At 38.2% G+C, this 16,602-nt stretch overlaps 1 protein-coding gene across 1 annotated transcript in view; it reads right to left on the bottom strand.

The window, feature by feature from the left end:
* The window catches only part of LOC135479047 (26S proteasome non-ATPase regulatory subunit 1-like), a 188,989-nt gene that overhangs the window by 24,889 nt on the left and 147,498 nt on the right, over positions 1–16,602 (bottom strand). Inside the window, exon 21 of the mRNA XM_064758759.1 lies at positions 2,237–2,351. Coding sequence (XP_064614829.1) covers positions 2,237–2,351 — 115 coding nt within the window. The remainder of the gene's footprint in view (positions 1–2,236; positions 2,352–16,602) is intronic.

A 16,602-nucleotide genomic window follows, 5' to 3' on the forward strand; every position in this document is an offset into this window, starting at 1 on the left:
ATTACAACAGGGTTGACAGTTAAAGTGATGCTTCTGTGTTAAGAAAGTGTCACAGAAGATCAGAAACCCTAATTGCTTTGGCGGTGGGATTCTGTAATATAGCAAGACAAACTGAATCAAGATCGAAGAAACCCTCAAGGGTATCTGGGCCCGACAGGCAGACCGATGGACAGACACAACAAAAACAACACCCTTGTGAGCATCTGGCAGGGAAATATGCCCTCCAGACAACACAAAAAAATTCAGATTTAATACCATCAAGACCAAGCTCATTTTGTAGGAACTTATCTACATAGCTCTGGGTGAAAATAACGCTGTGTACCACCCATGGGCTTTCCATAAAATCTGACAGCTGACAAGAAAGTAAATGTAACCTCCAAACTGAATTCTTCTTTCTTTTGCATTTGGGAATAAGATCTGATGCTATGTTTATTGAAACACCTGGAGATAAGTTCAAGATGAGGATTAAATTACTCCACTGCGTGATCTGGGAGGAAATATAGTTTGGTAGGATTGAATACTTTCAGCCATCCAGTAAGATTAAATAAAACATAAAACCTGGCCAACCCGATACATATTTAACAATATCTTATGTTGTGACACTCACTAAAGTATCTTCAACAGAAAAGGAGGTGAAGGTTACAGGCACAGTACATACATGTAGGTATCTGTGCTAACAGTTGGTGAGTACAAACCATAACAAAGACTGAAACCTGTAAAACTTGGTTTATTGTATGTGTCCGGCAAAGAGTTCAAGGGTGAAACCAGTTTCATTTTTTTTCTGACTATTGTTACTTTCTTTGACGCGGGGTGAAAGTCTAAATGCAGACCAACATTCCTGTTTAGTGTCAGTTTCCTTGGGAAGATTCACAATTCAATCTACGTTTAATGCAGCAATGAGGTCATACTTTTATACAGTTATGTCTTAAAGTCTTTATTATTATTTATCATGAAATGCAAAACCTACAAAGCAAAGCAAAAATAATGGCATGTAGGTATAGATTAATATAAATCTTTAACATCACTGCAAATGGATAAACCGTGTAACGAAAGGCCTTCCAATTATTGCTATGAAATAGAACATATCAATTACATAGATCAATTTATCCACATGAAACTGAATGCAAAGTTTTAAAGGTCAATGCAAGTATATTTGAAAATGGGCTAGCCTAGTCAGACAGGATTCTTTACTAGTTATAAGTGCAGCCCGGGCTAGCTGCAATCTATCCCACTTAGAAGATTTCAATGAACATTACATCTCAAACCCATCCACTGATTCCCTATAAAGTCATCTGAAGTGCAGACATGTCAAAGCCTGCATTGGTAAACCACCTTTTAACAGTAATCAATCCAGTCCTTTAATCTTTTGAATCAAACATGTCAATCGGGCTTTGGACTCTTCTTCAGCAAATAATACGTTTGCGTATCCTCACATTTCTTCAACTTTTGTTCTTTCCAATGACCCCATTAAACTCATGGATGGACTGCGCACACCCCCAATGTCACATAATCCCATCTAACTCACAATTGTTACACTCTGTTCTCACCGTTACATATCATGCCATTCTCAGTGAAAATGTGACACAATGATACTTAAACAATGAAACATATGTAAACATTGAGTGACACATCTGCTGGGACTATTTTAAATGGAATTGTTTATGCTTGGTCAAACGTGAGGCCCTCTGTTCACAAAGGTCTACTCTGATCATTCTAGCTGCATACACCGCAGGTCGCCCCTTGATCCCTTTCCTGTTCGATTTTGGGCTTGTCTTTCAAGTTCAGTTCAAATACATACAGCATGTTTTGACCGATAAAGTAGTCCAGAACAAAGGAGCTATTGTGACCAATCAGAGTGTTCATTGTAATAAGTGATGTTACATGATCAAACAACATAGAAGCATAGCCAGTATGACCATGTGACGAGAGATTTTATTGGAAAACTTAGTAAAGGTTAACCTGTAACTGGGAGGAACTATTAATAATATCCAGATTCTAATTTCTCACTTTTTATGCATGCAAGAGTAACTTTTAGTGCAAATTAATGCACCTTTTTCGTCTGATTTTGGAGACTGAATTACATTTGGCCAATTTCAGGGCTTCATAAAAAAAAAGTTATTTTTCAAGTCACAGAATGATGAATTCAGAATATACTTGAATAAACATCATGCAAACATGCAAAAAGGATGAAGAAACACAGAAGAAACCTTGTTGAGGTTGTTAGTGACAGACTTACCTTGAGGCCAGTTCCCGCACAGGCAATGCCCAGAGCCATGGCTGCTCCATAACGGACATGGGGATTGTAGCTCTCTGAGAGAAGGGAGACCACACTGGGGCACTGCTCTGGGGTCCTGTAACCAAACACACAGACAGGCACACGTGAAACTAAGCCTTAACTGACAGGCACATAAGTTAGGAATATTGTTAAATGTGACACAGAGAGTCTCATTTATTGATTTATTTAATTAAACGATGCTTTACATATTTACTGTATGACTCATAAGAAACCACCAGGCACCACATAAATTATGAAAGAAATTAAATGTGTATCTACAAACGGTAATTCTTCATAGCTTGCTTTTCTTTTTGGGGTTTTGTTTTCCTTTTACAAACGTCCCATCACAGCTACCCCTGGGCCGGCTTCCCTCCATTTCTATAGGGCCAGCAAACCCGTATAATTTTTAGTTCTGGAACACATTGCTAAAGATATAATACCAAATATTAAACTCCAAAAACCAGGACTTGAATATGGGTACTTGAGTCTGTATCCCTTTAAGTAGAGTTAGTATAGTTAGTATTAAGATTGCCTATCTTAATGTCTTTAAAGGCGAAACCCAATTTGGAACTGAGCCCAGCTAGATCCATTACTTTTGAGACAGATTCTCTCACAGCTATTGCTAAACTGCAAAAATGTGATTGAGAAAAGAAAGAAAAAAATCTTCATATCAACAAGAAATAACGACCAAAAGTTCATGTTGAAATGATGATTAGGGAACTTAAGACTCTTCAGAAAAAGTCTTTTCTTGAAGTTTCTTTCCTCCTCTTTTGTCTGAAGCTAGTTGGTGGAATAACAGCTGAACTTTGACCAGTTCTACCCGTCGGCTCTACAATCCACCAGTACTGAGTGAGCCAAACCACAATACAGTACATGACAACCTCTTTTCATTGGTTACTTGACCATCCACTTGACTTAAGGTCACAGTTGCACCAGTCAGTCAGAGCTGGATTTGAGTCCATGACCTTAGTGGTCAGTGTATAATTGGCTGTGGTAAAATGTGTATCATATTTGATTTGATTTGACTTATTTCATTGGTGTTTTACACTTTATTCAATAATATTTCACTCATACAATGATGGCCAGAATTATATGGTGGGAGAAAACAGGACAGAACCAGGAAGAAACACATGACCATTCCCGTTGTGGCTTTCCCACATACAACAGAAAACGACCACATTGGTGAGAGGGTTATTGTGCCCCACCAGTATGCTTTGAACCACCTCAGCCACGAAGGCCCCTAAAATGTTATCAGACTCAAGTTAAAAGTGTTTGTCCTTCCCATTAAGGTTATGTGCACACCTTCCTAATAAATGTCATCCATTACTGTGACATATACCAGCAAGTGCCAACAAAGTTTAAACACAGTCTTCTCTCCGTTAATTCAAACTGAGAATTCAACCAGAGTATACTGTCTGAAACAAAAGTTAGATTTAGAACCAGTGTATGGTTTTGTCGCTACAGTTTTAGCTCTGGCACCAATAGGGTAAGCCCTAAGGATATGGTATATATATATACTCCATATACGGTAACCAGCGATATTCAAATATGATGACATAATACAAAAGCCCCACAGGAGGGGTATATTCTAACCACCTACACTTTGATCTAAAGGTAAAAGCTCCACGAAGAATACAAATTGCAAACATGCACGTTCTCTAATGGCTGATTGCAAAGTGTTCCTAAAAATAGGCACCTTTCATGTTTTTCAGCTGATCTATGGCACAGTACTGAATAAACAAAACTCAAAGAGCAGCTTAACACTGCAAACCATCAACAAAACTATATACATACAATATAGCATAAACCAAATATTTACCTAAAACAATGCCCGTATATAAGAGCGCATATATTTATAGTTTGAATGTTTTTGCATCTAAGAATACAATTCTTCAGGCATGGTGTTAAAACGATGATTATACTCACAAATTATTCTACGACGGTTTTCAGTTATGTGACACAGCACCGGAATGAAATCTGCAGCCAGCCAAAGAGGCGATAGCTCAGGGTTTTACACACCATTGGTCACGGCCATTCGACTGTGGCAAGAACTGGTCGACCCCTATGCAAATGAGCCAGCGACGATCTCGGCTCACCTTCAGGATCAGCTCAGCTATACTTCTGTAGGCTACATCCACTATATTCATTTCTAACTAGCTGTACACATTTACAGCTTCTTTATTTAATTTATAGCTCCATACTCAGGCAAAACTCCACCTACAGCCCATTAAACCAACAAGACCTGGATACAAACCTAAGATTTCAATGGTCAGGGGCTGATTTGATGTGGTAAGGACTAAGACTTGGCTGAAAAAGCCTGCAATAATCAAACTACTCCTATAGACGGCATATTTTTTCAGTAGTTCTGTAAATGTCAGGATGTACAGCCATAAATGCACACAACCAACATGCATCTATGATCTGTACATTCAAGCATACACTACATTTTAGCTCAACTAGGACGTGGTCTAAGCCAAACCATATTACAATATGGGACATATTGATGGAGCACGACTATAAATATATATTTAGCAGTGATGTAGATTATTTTAACGTTACACCATTCACTGGAACTTAAATGGCAATTACTCCTATGGCCAGAATTGTTCATGGGCCTTTAATGGTGAGAATTGCCCATGGAACTTTATTCTCATGGCCAGAATTGCCCATGCCACCACTCCCATTGCCAGAATGGCCCATCAGGCACTCCTGTGACCAGGACTGTTCATGAGGCTAACTCATTGGCCAGAACTGCCCATGTGACTTTCTCCCATGTCTAGGTTAGCCCCTCTGACTTTACTCCCATGGCCAGGACTCTCCAAAATCCACTACAATGTACCCAACAACCTAAAAAAACATTTGTTCTACTAGTGAACAGCACACTTCTGGGACTTACAAGCATCAGCCACAGCAGTGAGCTAGGTGTAGGCGAGGGAAATAAATTAAGCCCGATTTAACGAGCTAATCTTATTAGCATACAAATAGAGAGGCTACTAGAAAGTTGGGAGCTAATAGCTGGTTGTTTCTGATTAGAGAGGGATTTACTCCTGGCCGTTCATCTAACGCCGCAAAATGAACCCGATGACCCCATGCATCCAGACAAAACCCGCCCTTCGTGTCAGGGATCCCTATCAATCTAAATCTACCTCGATTGCTAGCTAAGAACCCAGTTATTTTTTGACAAGGACGTTTTTTGCCTTTCCCCCTTGCATATACAATGTATGTTTCTGCTCCAGAGTGAGTGTTAAAAATCAGCCTTTAAGAGGAGAGCTAAGTACAATATTGGATGATTAGGACAGACCGACCAATGCCAAATATTAAACCACAACTAGTACCTATTTGACTGACAATCTGACATGGGTGATATTCACTAGAATTTGTTACTTTTCATCAGGAGTTTAGACTTAGGTCATATCACAACGGTACATCTCACTGCTATAGGTTTAAATTATAGGTATGACAGTGCTGCAGATGGATGGAGAGTAGGACTGTCTAATAAAACAGGATTTTTTTTTTTTTGGCACCAAGAAACTGAAAAATTGGACAAACGTTAAATAATAAGTGATCAGAGAAAAATACATCATATCACCGTATCACTGAAATGTTTAGAATAAGAATCTTAAACAGGTCAGATTGGTGTTGAATTGTACTTGTCAAGCTTTAATCAATCCTCCTTGTAGAGTGTATAATTTTTCTCAGCAAGGAAACCAGGAGATTACAAATAACACAAGCACACTGGTGTAAAAATAAAATGAAAAATGAAAAAAAAAAACCAAACCAGATGCACTTTTTTCCACACTTGACACCTGAAATTCTTACTTATACCCTCGGAGTAATTTGCAATTACTCCTGCGACACCTGGGTTAAAATTACAGCCTTTTCTTTAACAGGATTATCTTTAGGTTTGGCTCTTAATTAGGACTTTGAGGTGAGAGCTGGAAGCAGAACAGCCTTGTACATCATGTCCACGAGGGAGCGAGAGAGATCTCTACACTCAATTAAACTTTCAAACACCTTAGGAATTCAAGTATCCACAATCTGATATCAGAGAACATTCACCTTTAGATAAATGGCATTGCAGTTTGGTCGTGGGTTTTCGTATGAGTGAAATATTCTTGAGTACGGCATTAAACGCCAATCAAATAAAAAAATAGGCCTGACTTAGAATCTCTCTCTTTTTCCCCCCCTTGGTTTGTTCCTAATCAAATGTTGCCTGAGAACAAAAGCAGAAAATAGAATTTACATATTTTTTATTTCATTTTATTTTTGGTACTTTGTTCTCAGGTGTTGTGGAGATAAATGCTTTAAAACTGCTGCACATGTACAGAGTATGTTCCTGCCCTGCAGGTTCATCAAAAGACAGTAAAGTGCTGTGTTGTAGACAGTCTACATTCAAGTGACAGTAAAGTGCTGTGTTGGAGACAGTCTACATTCAAGTGGCAGTAAAGTGCTGTGTTGTAGACATTCTACATTCAAGTGGCAGTAAAGTGCTGTGTTGGAGACAGTCTACATTCAAGTGGCAGTAAAGTGCTGTGTTGTAGACATTCTACATTCAAGTGGCAGTAAAGTGCTGTGTTGGAGACCGTCTACATTCAAGTGGCAGTAAAGTGCTGTGTTGTAGACAGTCTACATTCAAGTGACAGTAAAGTGCTGTGTTGTAGACATTCTACATTCAAGTGACAGTAAAGTGCTGTGTTGTAGACAGTCTACATTCAAGTGGCAGTAAAGTGCTGTAGTGTAGACAGTCTACATTCAAGTGACAGTAAAGTGTTATGTTGTAGACATTCCACATTCAAGTGACAGGAAAGTGCTGTGTTGTAGACATTCTACATTCAAATGGCAGTAAAGTGCTGTGTTGTAGACATTCTACATTCAAGTGACAGGAACGTTCTGTGTTGTAGACATTCCACATTCAAGTGAAAACACCATTATACAACTCATCCCAAATTAATTTGCAAGCTATAATCTGTCAACTAAATCCTTCATGTGTGCGTGTGCCTGCTAACAGGCTAAGCTGACAGCTAGGCTGACACTCAAACTGTGATTCTCTCAAGAGGAAAGGCTCGGCATTTCCACAGAGGGAAAATTGCTGGAAGAGCCTAATGTTTGTATCATGTAAGCTGTAGACCACGGATTTGGTGCTCTCTCAATTACCCAGCTCCCCACTCGCCACTTGATGAGGGACACATGTACGCATTTAAAAGCAAAACTGCAGTGCTACACGTACCTGACAGTTAACACTCAGCATTCCAAATGATGGCAATTAAGTCGTTTACAGATCTGTCAAGTAGGCAACCTTAACAAGGGAAGTTTTGACCCTACCTAACGTACATGTAAGAGAGAAGTAGAGGGAGGGAGGACGGGAGTTAACAGGTGATTCCTGGTGTAGGTAGGACAAGAATGATATTGAAACAATGGCATATGATGATATGAGATATTAAAGCTTATTATTATAAAAATATCACCTTCTGCCAAGCCCATCATCACCTAGTATCCTTTTGTCATTGTAGTTTCAATTCTTTATGTTATTTTAGCCCCAATTCCATGGTTAGGATGATGGTTAGGATGGATCGTTTTCCTAAAATATACCCATTGCCTGATGATGCATCACCCACTTAAGCCATCTGCAGGTCACCCAGCCTACAAATGACACTATATTAACACTTTTGACGTCATTCCAGCCAAAATGACAAAGAGATTCTTTAATTATTAATCATCTGCTTCTATTATTTGGTGTCACATCTGGCGTCACATTTGGCATCACATTTGCCTCTATCATTTGGCATCACATGATAGGCTCACATCCTATCAAGCGAATTGAATGGGCATGACCACTTTGCTTTCCAGGGCTTTCGGTTATATCAATAACATGATGTTAAACATTACCTTTTTTTTTTTGCAAAAGTTCTGATTTGTTAATTACGGCTTCGCTGATATATTTTTCAAAGTTCTTCTGAAATATATAGAGGATATACACTGAGTAACCCATTTTATCAGATTTATTAAATTCGTGATGAAATTTTCATTTGTTCTGCGCCGAAGGCTTTTTTTTTCGCGGCAACAAAAAATAGAAGCAGTCTGGTACGCAGTTGTACTTTTTCATTGGATAAGCTTGTAAATGAAAGTTCAGGTGACCAATAAAAACTTTGGGTTATTTATATAACAATTGGTATGTTGATAATTTACATCACTGTTGTCATATGACTGAGGTTTCCCCGGGGCTGTGCCCGGTTTCCACCCACCATAATGCTGGCCGCCGTCGTATAAGTGAAATATTCTTGAGTACGGCATAAAACACCAATCAAAAAAAAAAAAAAAAATCATATGACTGACACGGGCAAATGATGGGATACACTGAGTTACTCTTCAAGTCTTCAGCTTTGTCAGAAACCTTGGCAAGTGTTTTGATGGAACCTCACAAAGCCTCGTTGTTGAACCTCACAAGATGTGGTGGTGGATTTACCATTTCTGAATCAAATAAAACAGACTGGTCCAAAATGTTGTTCATTCATGGTGCTGCCTCACTGGAATGACGTATGGACACCAGAGATACCACCCCAACCACTCACAGTTGTCTGACATAGGTTCAGAGGCAGCTAACCTGAACTGCTCTGAGTAACATTTTTTAAACATAATTCTCAGTTAATTAATTGATAATTTTCACCAGATATACCTTTTCCATGCAAGAGATAAAGTGAGCAAACAGATTTTAGCCCACACTAAAGTTTGAGTTTCAATGGTATGGGAATTTCAATCATTATGACGCATTTAAAATCCAATGTGTGAAAATCAGAGTATCAAATAATATATCAAATGTTGAATTTTATAATTCAACATGAAGTTTTCATTGTATTGCATCCTGAAAATAATTATCTTTTTCAGAATCTATTTACAAATAAATTTTACACATTTATTTTGTCTGAAATCATCATAAAATCGTGAAAACCATCTAATTTTTCCACCTGCCTTTTATTATATGTCCTTCTGAAACGATTTAAAACAAAAAAATCTAGACGCATTTTTGGATATAACCTAGGATATATTTCTTGAAAATGGTTTATATAAAACTACAATACTAAATCAAGTATCACCTTGAGTCATTTGTTGAAGATGCCACAGTAGCTTAATTCTTCTAATTTTGGGGACACCTGGTCTGTAGCCGATACATATTTAATTGTAGTAGGAATATTTAGTTTCTTTTTTTCTCACGGCTAGTCCATCTAATGAACAACATATTCATATCTTTAACTTTCCCAAAAAAAACTAAGAGAGAAAAATAATACTTTGCTTTCAGCACGACTAATATCTATTCTTTAAAATTACGTACTCTACTTTGTGAAGCTGATGAGTGGCAATAACATCACACAAAGGTTTTCTTCTTTTCTATTGATCTCTAAACTGAATTTTGCACATTTTAATTATGTTATGTATGCTTTTAGCTATAGTTAAACATAAAATTATCAACTTCAATAAGCTGGAAAACAAATGCACCTGACATCACTTGAACTCATGTCATTATAGAAATACAACAATTCAACAATTAATTCTGAATCAAAAGATTTAAAAAATTTAAATGGAATTATTTTCATGATACACCTTTCAATGATCTATCTGTTGGTGATAGCTTCAATTTTACACCTATTTGCTTTGAAACAAAAATCAAACAACCCAAAAAATAGGTGAACAAAGCTAGGTTCAGATTGGTAATCTATAATTCAGCAGGTCTCTCCAGCAAACATTATTTAAAATTCTAGAAGCTGACTAAAAAAAAACTGATTCTTCCACCAGTTATCTTTGTCAACATCAGTGAATTTGTTTGTTCCGTTTAGGACAGAACAAAACGATGGTAACGTCATTGCAAGCAGTGATGAAAAGCTGCACTTGACAGCATGGACAAAAACATGTATTGATCGTTCCGAGTGTAATGTGACGCTCTCCACACGGCCGACAATAAAAGAAGCAAATTACGGATAACATCATGCAACGCAACATCCAAGTGGAATCCTGAAACTTTTTCAGATGATCTGCAATTGTTCTGCTAAAATCCATCATCATGACACCTCATTCTTTCAGAGGCAATTTTAGGGGATAATTTTGAGAATTCAATAAGTTGGATGAAAAAATAATTACACAGTTACAGAGTAAACCCTGCAAAAAAAAATCGACCAACGTTTCCACACCTTTCATGCAGACTGAGTTAAAAGGTGGGAGATTTGACAGGAGAAAGACAGTAATTGATGAAGGGCACAGCTGTGTTGTGGTCCGGAGCAGGGTACAGGTGTATGAGGGGGGTGGGCCTGGGGGTAGGAGAAAAACAGGGTACAAGTCTTGTAAGAAAAAACAACTGCCTTAGCCACACTCTACCTAACAGAGGAATGAGCCAATAACCCATTTGACTTTCTACTTCAGTTCTATATTCACCAACCTAACTCATTTTCTCAAAAAAGGAGGGGAAGGCCTGAAAGTTCCAGGTGCCAACATTCAGCAGTGAAAAACTTTTGCTGAGGAGTTTTGCCTGGTGTGTTTGACCTTGACTGACCTTGGTCTGGCCTGCAGATGAGCACAAAGATGACAGATGGAGCAAAAGTGAAGAGATCTGCTGTTTGTCCTGTCCTCAACTCTTCTCAATCAGTTCCAGACCATCCTAATTACACTAACACAAGACTACAGCTAATTTTGTCTGTGACCTTAACTGCCCTTCTCTCTCTCAACTTGGGGAAGCCGTCCAGAGTCTGCTAGCTTCCTTCCAAATGTACTTGTGCCTAAGCATATCAAATCACTCTTCTTCAAGTACCATGTCTAAACCATCAACAATTATCCTGACCTCTTGACTATATGACCTGACAAATGCAACCAATCATCTCTCAGTTCAGAGGTCAAGTCAAGGGTCAGCAAAGTAAACAATTAGTTAAGGGCACTTAACAAAAAAAAAAAAAAGGGTCTAACATAATTATGGCCAATGGAGTGCATGCAACATGTCCAAAAATGCAATCCACTCTAACAAGTACACTAAGGTTGAATAAGAATATACAGTTGACTAAAACTGAAATTTATACTTCAAAAAAACAAAACTAATAATAAAACAATGCCAGCGCTTAATATTATTGGAAGAAATGTTGTAACACTGCTTTTTTAAGTTTTACAGGATGCAAAATATGATGCCATCTATAAAGCAAAAGCATAGGCTGAACTATTTCTATTATAGATGCATTGGTAATGGCATGGACCTATTGAACTACTGCATGTTTTCACAAAAGATATTCAGAAATATTTGAATTCATGTCATTCCATTAGAGTTTTATGCCACACTCAAAAATACAGAAATATTTGGAGACAAGAAAACGAGCTGTCACCACACAAATACATGTACTTTTAAAGCACAGAAGTTGGACAACCAACTTGCAAATATGTTAAATCAAAAAATTAAGACTTTTTTTTAATAAAATAATTAAATAATTATTTTGATGTAAAATAATGACATTTCAGAAGCCTTGCATGTAAAATTTTTGATCTGGGTTGAATTTGTGTTAGGTCTTGATCTGGGATCATTTCTCCACAATATTACTGACATCAGATGATCCTTTTGGTAACATGTGTCAATATCTTGGCCACAAAGCACAAGTGGCTTTGATTACTAACCAAATAATTTATTTATTTATCTCATTGATGATTTATGCCATACTCCAGAATATTTCACTTATACGATGGCGGCCAGCATTATGGTGGGAGGAAACCGGGGGGAAACCTATGATCATTCGCAGGTTGCTGGCAGACCTTCCCACATACGGCCGGAGAGGAAGCCATAAATATAATTTCATCTAAACTCAATATCTCAGCCCAAAAGATATACAAAGTATGTTAGAATATGACTTCTGCTGTAAGATCAACAGTGTTATTGTTATATTTACTGGCAATCATTTTGATGATAGAATAAAATAATAAAATCAAGAAAGAGACAGTCATTTGGATAGCTATTTGATAAGCAAGGGATACAAAAAAACACGACATCCGTCAAAGCGTGAAAAAACTTAATCTGTAATTCTTGGCAGACGTCCTTAATTACTTCAGCATTTCACAATTGATTACTACTGTTTTCAGCAAACAAGAATAGCCAGAGACTGGCAATAGTTCCACAACACTAAATAACCCCTAACTGATATGCAATTGGCAACAATGAAGCTAAACAAATATGTATACATCAGTCACCTGAATTCAACTGTCACAGCTCTTATAATATACACATCATCAATACAGCCATTCTCAACAGCCTTTACATAATTTAAAGTCTGCTTTTGTCATAATTAAATCTAATTATAAATGATGCCTTTCTTTTATTAATTTTTTCCCTTTTTTCACTTCTTTTCACTCAGACACCTTCAAATTAAGTTCCAGATGCCTTATTTATTTGCCTTCTTTATCTTATGATGTTTACAAAGCAGATAAATTCATTATTCACATGAACGTAATACACTATGTGCCTTGTAAAATTCTACACAATCTGTAAAAGTCTCTTTTACAGCCTATAAAGCAGCGGATAACGGCACTATTATTACACCAGAGCTAGTACATGTAATATTGGCTTGCTCTAACAGTGCTGTACTTGTACACAAAAGATAGGTCATGTTTAACAGGACATGTCCTGTGATAAGTAAACAAGAGTGACAACAGTAGTTGCCGTACAGTACACTGATGACAAGTCCAGAGTCTCCCTACATGTTCTAAATCTGGAAACCGTCAGCTTTTTCCACTGCGCAATATTTCAAAGCGCTTTTGGAAAGGAAATTAAAGGCTGCAGTATCTGACAGATGAGGAATGGCAGAGCAATAAGATTCCTTTGCATTAATGACACAATGTTCATGCTGGAGAGCTCTGCGGTCTTGACTGTGTAGAGGGTTGCTGGGTTGTGTAGAGGAGGGCTGGGTTGTGTAGGGAGGAGGCTGGATTGTGTACAAGGAGGTTTGATTATGTAGAGGGAAGCTTGATTGCGTAGACGATTAGGTTTGATTGTATAGAGGAGGCTGGATTGGGTAGAGGGAGGCTGAATTGTGTAGACGTAGTCTAGATTGTGTAGAGGGAGGCTTGGTTGTGTAGAGGAGGCTGGATTGGGTAGAAGGAGGCTGAATTGTGTAGAGGGAGGCTGAATTGTGTAGACGTAGTCTAGATTCTGTAGAGGGAGGCTTGGTTGTGTAGAGGGAGGCTGGATTGTGTAGAGGGAGGCTGACTGGTGTAGAGGGAGTCTGGATTGTGTAGAGGGAGGCAGGATTGTGTAAAGGGAGTCTTGGTTGTGTAGAGGAGGCTGGATTGTGTAGAGGGAGGCTTGGTTGTGTAGAGGGAAGCTGGATTGTGGAGGGGCTGAATTGTGTAGAGGAAGTCTGGATTGTGTAGAGGAAGTCTGGATTGTGTAGAGGGGAGCTGGATTGTGTAGAGGGAGTCTTGGTTGTGTAGAGGAGGCTGGATTGTGTAGAAGGAGGCTGGATTGTGTAGAGGGAGTCTGGATTATGTACAGGGAGTCTGGATTGTGTACAGGGAGGCTTGGTTGTGTAGAGGGAGGCTGAATTGTGTAGAGGGAGGCTTGACTGTGTAGAGGGAGGCTTGGTTGTGCAGAGGGAGGCTTGACTGTGTAGAGGGAGGCTTGGCTGTGTAAAAGGAGGCTTGGTTGTGCAGAGGGAGGCTTGACTATGTAGAGGGAGGCTTGGTTGTGTAGAGGGGGGCTTGGTTGTGTAGACAGAGGCTTAATTATTTATTTATTTATTCATTTGATTGGTGTTTTACGCCGTACTCAAGAATATTTCACCTATACGACGGTGGCCAGCATTATGGTGGGAGGAAACCGGGCAGAGCCCGGGGGAAACCCACGAGGCTTAATTATGTAGAGGGTGTTGTATTCATGTACACCTCTCCTTCCATTACCTTCATCGCTTTCACAAGTTGACATGAGGGTACTTTCGGTGAAGAAGTCAAACATGTGCTTCAACTTGTGAGCTTTTCCACTACCTAAAGAGATACAGCTGAATGGAGCTGAATGGAGGTTTTTGGAAATAAAACTACATAATGTGTAAATGTAGAGAGCAATTCTTTTTAAAAACAATAACTCCTTGCATTTATTTTATTTTATTATATTTTTTTCACTACCAAAATGACCATGGCCATACCAGCACAAGTCTAAAGGAGAATACACAACCTCCGAATTCTTCAACTGTAAATATGTCACCCAAAAACACAAGTGAAATGTGGAAAAAATCTAACCTATGTGGATACTATGCCTGTGAGGTGTCTACTGTCTGCTGGAAGCAAGAAAGGGAGATTATTCACATCAGAACTATTAATATTAAAATAGATCAATACAAAACTGATAACAGATGTGATCCGTTCTGCCAAACTCAAAGAAAAGGTCTTAAATGTTTAGAAGGGTAAATTGAGCCTCTGTTAGCTGGGGGAAAAGGAAAAAAAAATGACCAAATTTTCATGGGGAAGAAATCGATGGTTTAGCTTACTTCAAACTAAGGATTTAGAGCTCATGAACTTAAATTCCATGTCAAAACCAGTTTTGTAGACAAGAAAGCTACAACATGCAAATTTAATTCAACAGGCAAGGTATTTATCAGCAGCAAACTTCCATGCCTTCTACGCAAAATCCAATTCTGTCTACATGCCAAGCTATATCAATGACACTTTGGCTGCCAACCAAAAATTTATCTTGGCCGCAGCTGTTATCGTACACAACATCTCACGATTTACATGGCAGTTTTATTTATTTATATATTTATTTATTTATTATCTGTGTTGTGTTAAACAGCCATCACCAGAATTCATGGCAGTTTTAATAGGTAAACGCCCCCTGATGGCATCTTTCCCAATGTAATACTTGTGGTATGCTATAAGATTGGAAAAAAATCCAGGATGTCATCATGAATCATGAATGAATGATATAACGGCTTAATACCACATGAATTATATTTCACTCTAATGGCAGGATTTAATTCTCCACATCAGCAATGTTAAATACAGCGACACCTCCTGGTGGCAGGCTGGCTGTGATATCATGATCCCTGATGTGTGTGTGTTCTGCTGAAGATGTTCAATAACTGACACATATTCTGTCAGATAAACAAGACTTATTTCCTGAAATTTTCTTTATAAATTTCGAGAACAGGTCAGTAAACCCATAAACTACATTTCAGTCTTAATAATATTCGCCAGTTCACTCAAGAACAATCCATTCAAAATTAAATTAAATTACAATTTATCTAAAACTGAGTTACAATTATTTCAAAACAGAATTAACATTCATATAAAAATAAATGCAAAACCAAATTACAATTCATGCAAATCCAAATAAATATCCAAAACCAAATTACAAATGCTTCAAAACTAGAACTACCGATGTGGCGTCAAAGGAGATCCCCAATGGCTTCAGGGAACATTTAGTGTGACACAATGTATGTACTTTGCTAGTCTGTAAACAGAATTTTAAATAAATGTTATGCTAACTAGTTCCATTCCCCAAAAAAGCCCATTAAAGTTGGACGTTCTGACTATCTTGTTGACCGGGGAGCCCTGGACAGTTGACGTCATGGCAGTCAGACCTACCAGGATTATGTACTGAAAAACCCTGCAAAGCATTGCCAATTCCATGCATTAGGCCTACGCACTGTGTTCTTTTCCATAAACCATTGTATGACTTCATTTATAATTAGCACAATGTGTACACCCCTTTATTAGAGCCCTAAAAATCACATAACTGAAACATTTTTAAAACAAATATTTTAGAAAGATAGGATATTGGGAGTTGAATGAGATCCTAGAAAAGCAGGTACTGCATAGCGACTGGGTGACACGATTACCAACTCGCTCGCATACTCGACACCACAGATGACACCATAGATGACACCAACGCGCTCCACCTCTGCTTTGTGTGACACAAACTGAATAACCATTAAATTATGGTAGTACCTGTGTAAAATTTGGCACGGTCTCGCAGTCTACAGTCTATGAATTCTTATAGCCAAGTCGAGCCATACTGTCCAGTTGACTGTGAGTAGCAGTCATGATTACAGGCTGTTGCTCAACAGCTTTATGTTTTAAAAAAGTATCACTAACAAAAATTAATAATGCTTGAATTATGCTCAATGGAGTACCCGTATGTAATGTGCTGTATCGCGCATGCACATCAGCCAGTAGGAGGGGTGTGAATTGAGCTGGAGGGTTGCCCTGTATCCTCGTAGATGTTAAAGGGTATTAATGCTAGCAGCTCCCTACAGTTCTTGTCATAGCTTAACAACTTCTGCATACAAGGAGTGAAAATTCCGACGTCTTCTCTTTTTCAC

The sequence above is a fragment of the Liolophura sinensis genome, chromosome 12, assembly GCF_032854445.1.
Source record: "Liolophura sinensis isolate JHLJ2023 chromosome 12, CUHK_Ljap_v2, whole genome shotgun sequence".
Classification (NCBI taxonomy): domain Eukaryota; kingdom Metazoa; phylum Mollusca; class Polyplacophora; order Chitonida; family Chitonidae; genus Liolophura; species Liolophura sinensis.